The 6,000-nt window shown below is 42.7% G+C and overlaps 1 protein-coding gene across 1 annotated transcript in view; it reads left to right on the top strand.

Annotated features, from left to right (window-relative positions):
* Positions 1 to 6,000, top strand: part of LOC309556293 (ATP-dependent translocase ABCB1-like) — a 94,685-nt gene that overhangs the window by 61,625 nt on the left and 27,060 nt on the right. Inside the window, exons 13-14 of the mRNA XM_082258731.1 lie at positions 2,588 to 2,734; positions 5,759 to 5,863. Of these exons, the coding sequence (XP_082114857.1) occupies positions 2,588 to 2,734; positions 5,759 to 5,863 (252 nt within the window). The remainder of the gene's footprint in view (positions 1 to 2,587; positions 2,735 to 5,758; positions 5,864 to 6,000) is intronic.

The following is a 6,000-nucleotide window of genomic DNA, read 5'->3' as shown; positions in this document are numbered from 1 at the left end:
CCCTATCAGTTTTATAGGGGGGCCCGGGCACCTGCCAAGCAGTAGGATCGGCTGTACTGCCTTATTGCTAGACACCGATCGACTTGTTCCTCCCCTAGCAGCACTTCCGGCTTCTCCTCCTCTCCCTCCCTCTGGCTGAGCTGCAGGGGGATCAGTTCCAGCATCTCAACCCCCATCCCCCTGCTGTCCGGGCCCCACTGTGTGCCCCTTTTTCCCCACAACACTTCTGGCTTCCCTGATCTCCTCTTCCGCTGGCGAGCTGCTGCTGGCACACAGGGAGATGTTTGAGGATGGAGAGCGGGGGAAGGGATCAGTACATTTGTCATCTGCAGGCCCCTTCCTTTTCTGAACGATCACAGTGAGTGATTGGTACTGATCGCTCCTGTGTCCACTTATTGTGTGAATGAACAGGAAGCCTCAGAGCGCTTCTCCTGAATTTCTGTCCTCGGCCCATTTCTTAGTCTTAAATGTGAGACATCAGGGATCTGTTTAGACCCCTGATATTCTACAAAGGCCCCCGACAGGGCAGTTAAAATAAATGAATGAATAAAAAAAAATTAAATTCTAAAAAATAATTTAAGGAAATTAGGGTTTACAGAGTTGCTTTTAAGTAATCTGTATAAGTTTATAGATAACTGTGATCAGTTTAAATATAAATGCCGGTCATAAATGCTAAACTAAACAAGCAAAGAACCTTCCTATCTGTTCTACAGTTTCCTATCCAGCCATTGCTGTAATGCACAAGGTTACCCCACTCTTTGTTGCTGGTGATATGAGAACCCCAGCTTTTGATGGAGACACATTGCCAAACACACCGGTTACAGGCCCCTGTCATGTCTCAGAAATCTGATTATAAAAAAAAATAGTAATAAGATGTTTCTCACATTTACCTGCCTTGGAACTTTGAATGTATTGGTGCATAGAGAGAGGAAATTGACACAAGTGCTTTAGGAAGTAAATGCCCAATGACCATGTGTGGTGCATCTGTATTCCTGCTGTAGTGAATTGCACAGGGCATAGATTACAGAAGATTGAATAAACCTTCTAACATAAATGCAGTGATTGATGGTTAGCATAAGGTGATTACTGATTGCTTATACATGTTGCTTAGAATTGCCATTGGGTGTTTTGTCAATGGGTGTTTATGTTTTAAAAACCTTTTTATGTGTTTAGTTTGTAATTGTATATGTCCATGGTGGCAACCATGTTTGCTCAGTAAACTATACAAAATGTTTGTTTTTAGAAGTGCTGCACATTGGTTAAGCCCTGATGATCCTCTTATACCCCTACAAGTGAAATTTGACTTACCCACAATGCTTCTGATAACCGATCTGATTTTGCCTAAGGCCCCTTTAACACAGGCGGACCGTTCAGATCTAAAGGCGGATCTAAATGGATGCCCCATGCATCACTATGGGGCATCGGATGTCAACGGAGACATGTCCACTGACATCTGATCTGATCCGATGCATCAAATCTGGACGGATGGTAACCTTATTTTCCACCCGTCCATCGGATCGGATGGGATTGGATGAGAAAGGACAGACGGTCCGTTCCCATCCGATTCCCCCATAGAGAACAGCGGGGACCTGCCAGCTCTGTCACCGCACACAGAGTGGAGACAGAGCAGCCATCCACCTGCTCAACGGGGGATCGGCGATTCGATACCCCACTGAGAAAAACGGGCCTTAAGCCTCGTACACACGCACCGATTGTTGGCTGTCTTTTGTCCAGTGTTGTTGTGTTGGTTGAAATGTGCTCTAGACTGCACACGAATTTTGTCGGCCAACAAAAACCAACTTCAGAAGTGATGTCATGTGCTGGTTAACTTTCCGTGTGTTTTTTCTTCTCTGAGCATGCCCAGTCTTGCTCATCTGATTTTTGTCGGCCGAAATCTGTACTGACTGACGAACAATCGGCCGTTCTGTTGACGGCCAACAAAAATTTTATAGCATGCACACCAGATTTTGTTCGGCTGAAAAGTCGCAGTCGGTTGTCGGAAGCATCATACTAACAAGCCGACAATCGGCTGATCGGACGTTGGCCGAAAATTCACTGCCAACAATCGGTGCGTGCGTACGAGGCTTTAGACTTAGGCTTGATTCACATCTATGCATGTTGCTTTTGAGTGTTCCTGCAGTGCTTTTTGCTGTGCTTTCATTTTTTTTTTTTTTTACGCGATTTTTGCAACGATTTGCATTTTGTGATTTTTATGCTTTTTTTGGGGGGGAAATTTGTTGTTGGGCAGATTTAAAAACGCAAATCTTGGTAAAACTGGGGTTAAAATTGCACTACATGCTTTTCTGCAGCTTCTCTATTGAAGTCTATTGAACCAAAAAAGCAAAAAAAAGCACCTTTTTAAAAAAAGTCCCTGATCGTTTTAAAAAATGCAGAGGCACAAAAATGCATCGATGTGAACGTGTTCCATAGGAACCCATGTTAAAAAAAATGTTCTGGGTTTCTGCAAGAAGCATGAAAAAACTCATTGGTGTGAATGGAGCCTTTTTCCCTTAGTGCAGCTTGGGAGTAAATTTTTAAGTATGGCAAGAATATCCGTATAATGACAACATTTATATATTTTTTTCAGGTTGAAAAGCTTGCATCGGTATCGTTCTTTAAGATTATGAAGCTGAACAAACCCGAATGGCCTTACTTTGTGGTGGGAATAATCTGTGCCGCTGTCAATGGTGCTACCCAGCCAGCTTTCGCCATCATATTCTCCAAAATTGTCACGGTGCGTACAGATATTAATATTTTAACTAATTACATTTTTTAATGAATTACTTTTATTGGTTGAGCCAGATGGACTTGTGTCTTTTTTTCAATCTGATTAACTAAGTAACTATGTAACTTAAAGTAGGTTTCATTTTGTTGGTGCTGGTTATTGTTGGTATTAAAGCAGAACTATAGTAACTTTAACACCGCAATGTACATAGACAATGTACCTACACTGCATTGTGGTGAAATAAATTCTGCAGGAGTGACTTTTTCCTTGTTGGGGACAATGGTAAATGAATGGGATTCCTTAGCTCAGTGAGCTACAATGTGTGACAAGGTTACATTATGGCGCATGCATTTCCGCAGCATACTATAGTGTGAAAGAACCTTTAGGTCCTATTTACACCAGGTAGGAGATGTAACACTTTTGTAAGCCAATTCAAAATAAATAGGGTGTAAAACACCTCAATGCACAAAAATTTAGGACATGCTGCCCTCCAAACACAGCTTTTTTTTTTTTTTTTTTTATGCCTCTTAACGTGCCTCAAAAAACACTGATCTAAATGCCTGATATGCATGGGCACATAGGCTAACACAGAACTGCATTAAGAGGCATAAAAAAATATGCCATACCTTTGTAAAATCCCATGTGCATGAGGACCAGAGCAGCCTTTCTCCAGCAGGGTTCCATAGAGCCCTAGGGTTTCTCCAGAAATTGAACAGTGGTGCATTTATCCCCTGCTGACATCGAACAACAGTTTCAGGGGACACTATATTGATCATGTGGTGTAGTGGTCTCCAAACTACGGCCATGGGACGCTTTGCTTACCTTTATCCCTCCCTTGGAGCACTATTCCATCCACTGTCACCAACAAACGGGCATCATTGCTGTTGCCAGGGCCGGCCCTACTATAGGTCCCGCTGGGTCCATGGGACCCAGGCAGCACTTTGACAAGGGAAACAAATTTACTCCCAAGATTTTTTTCCAGCAGTTTTGTGTGTCATCCGTTTGCGGGGCGTTAGGGGAAGCATTTCCCCATCTCATACTGCCGCCCATAGTGAAAACTGATGAGTATGAGGAGGCGGAGGGTCTCCTCCGAGGAACGTCCCTCGCATAATCGTGGTGTGCGCAATGATGTCAGACATCAGCGCACACCATCTCACGCAGGGCAGGCTGGATCTTCTAGGGCGGTGGGTGCGGCAGACACAGACGTGACAGGGGTGACAGGAGGACAGACAGTGGGTGTTTGGTGGACCAGTCTGGTGGTGACTTATGGAAGAAGATAACAGTATATATAATATTTTCAAGATTTTATATATAATGGATGTGGGGGCCTTTTGGTGGGCCTGATTTTATTTTAGAGGGGGGGGGGTTGCATTTAATTTCTTGGACCCAGGCAGCACAATGTCTTCGGCCAGGCCTGGCTGTTGATAACACCAACAATGGGGCATTATTCCTCTCACTGACACCATCAAAAGGGCACAGTTCCTTCCATTGACACCAAAGACAGGGCACAATTGCTCCCATTGACGCCAACGACGGGGCACTATTCCTTTAAAAGTTTTCCCACTGCGTGCCAGGATATTTTCTACTCCTATTTGCCCCAGCCTGGCCCCCCTAAAGTCTAAAGGACAGTAAACTGGCCCTTTGTTTAGAAGGTTTGGAAATCCCAGATGTAGTGTATGGGGGAATTTCTTCAATAATCCCTTGTGTAAGGGATGCTACAATTGTAACTGTCTGTGTTATGTTACATAGTTAATCAGGTTAAAAAAAGACACAAGTCCGTCTGGCTCAATCAATAAAAAAAAAAAGAAAAAAAAAAACAGTAAAGAAAACCCAACCATACAATCCCATATACACAATTCTATACCCGCAGTTGATCCAGAGGAAGGCGAAAAACCCCAGCAAAGCATGATCCAATTTGCTACAGCGGGGGGAAAAAATTCCTTCCTGATCCCCGAGAGACAATCAGATGTTCCCTGGATCAACTTTACCTATAAATATTAGTACCCAGTTATATTATGTACACCTAGGAAAGAATCCAGGCCTTTTTTAAAGCAATCTAGTGAGCTAGCTAGAACCACCTCTGGAGGGAGTCTATTCCACATTTTCACAGCTCTTACAATGAAGAAGCCTTTCTGTATTTGGAGATGAAATCTGTTTTCCTCTAGACGTAAAGAGTGCCCCTTGTCCTCTGTGTTGACCTTATATATATATATATATATATATATATATATATATATATATATATATATATATATATGAATAATTCAACACCAAGTTCAGTATATGGACCCCTTATGTATTTATACATGTTGATCATATCCCCCTTAATCTCCTCTTCTGAAGAGAGAATACATTCAGTTCCTCTAATCTTTCCTCATAGCTGAGCTCCTCCATGCCTCTTATCAGTTTGGTTGCCCTTCTCTGCACTTTCTCCAGTTCCCTGATATCCTTTTTGAGAACTGGTGCCCAAAACTGAACTGCATATTCCAGAGGTCTTACTAATGATTTGTACAGGGGCAAAATTATATCTCTCTCTCTGGAGTCCATGCCTCTGTTAATACAAGGACTTTGCTTGCTTTGGAAACCGCAGCTTGGCATTGCATGCTATTATTAAGCTTAGGATCTACCAGAACACCCAGAGAGTTTATGTATCCATTCATTTATAGCTTTAGCTATAATCATTTTTAGGCACGGTCCCCAAAGATCCTGAAGAGGTTTAGAAAGGCTGATTTAAAGTATAGTATATTGAAAGTCAACAACTTTTTTTCTTAGTTTTGGACAGAGTAGGAATGCCATGTTGGTTTTTATTGCTGCCTGTGTCTCATTTGGAGATTCACACTCACTTCCTGTCCTGGAGACATAACAGGAAGTAAGAGGAAATCAGACAATTGTAAGACAGTTGTCATCTAAACAGGTGTTCCCATTGGAAGATCTTTCTTCACCTCCTGTTCTGGTGTCAACACTAAAAAAATTATCACTGACCAGACACTTAATCCTAAAATAATTAGCTAATCGTGTGAAATTTCTTTGCAGGTATTTGCAATTGACGATGCCGTTGAAGTGAGATCAAGAAGCAACCTGTATTGCCTGCTGTTTCTGGCACTTGGAGGCGCTTCCTTTATCACGTTTTTCCTTCAGGTAAACATGCCATGCATCTCCAGATGTGGGATGCCACGGTACAACACAGGACAGCTTTGGAAACCAGTAGCAGTCTAGACTAGGGATGAGATCAGATGTGTTCCCCCTGTACTATCCCGCCAGGAAGCTGTCACTGT

This window comes from Pelophylax lessonae (assembly GCF_965119305.1).
Source record: "Pelophylax lessonae genome assembly, chromosome: 5".
NCBI classification, from domain to species: domain Eukaryota; kingdom Metazoa; phylum Chordata; class Amphibia; order Anura; family Ranidae; genus Pelophylax; species Pelophylax lessonae.
The sequence above is the reverse complement of the archived record's forward strand: the minus strand, read 5'-3'. Positions and strand labels throughout refer to the sequence as shown.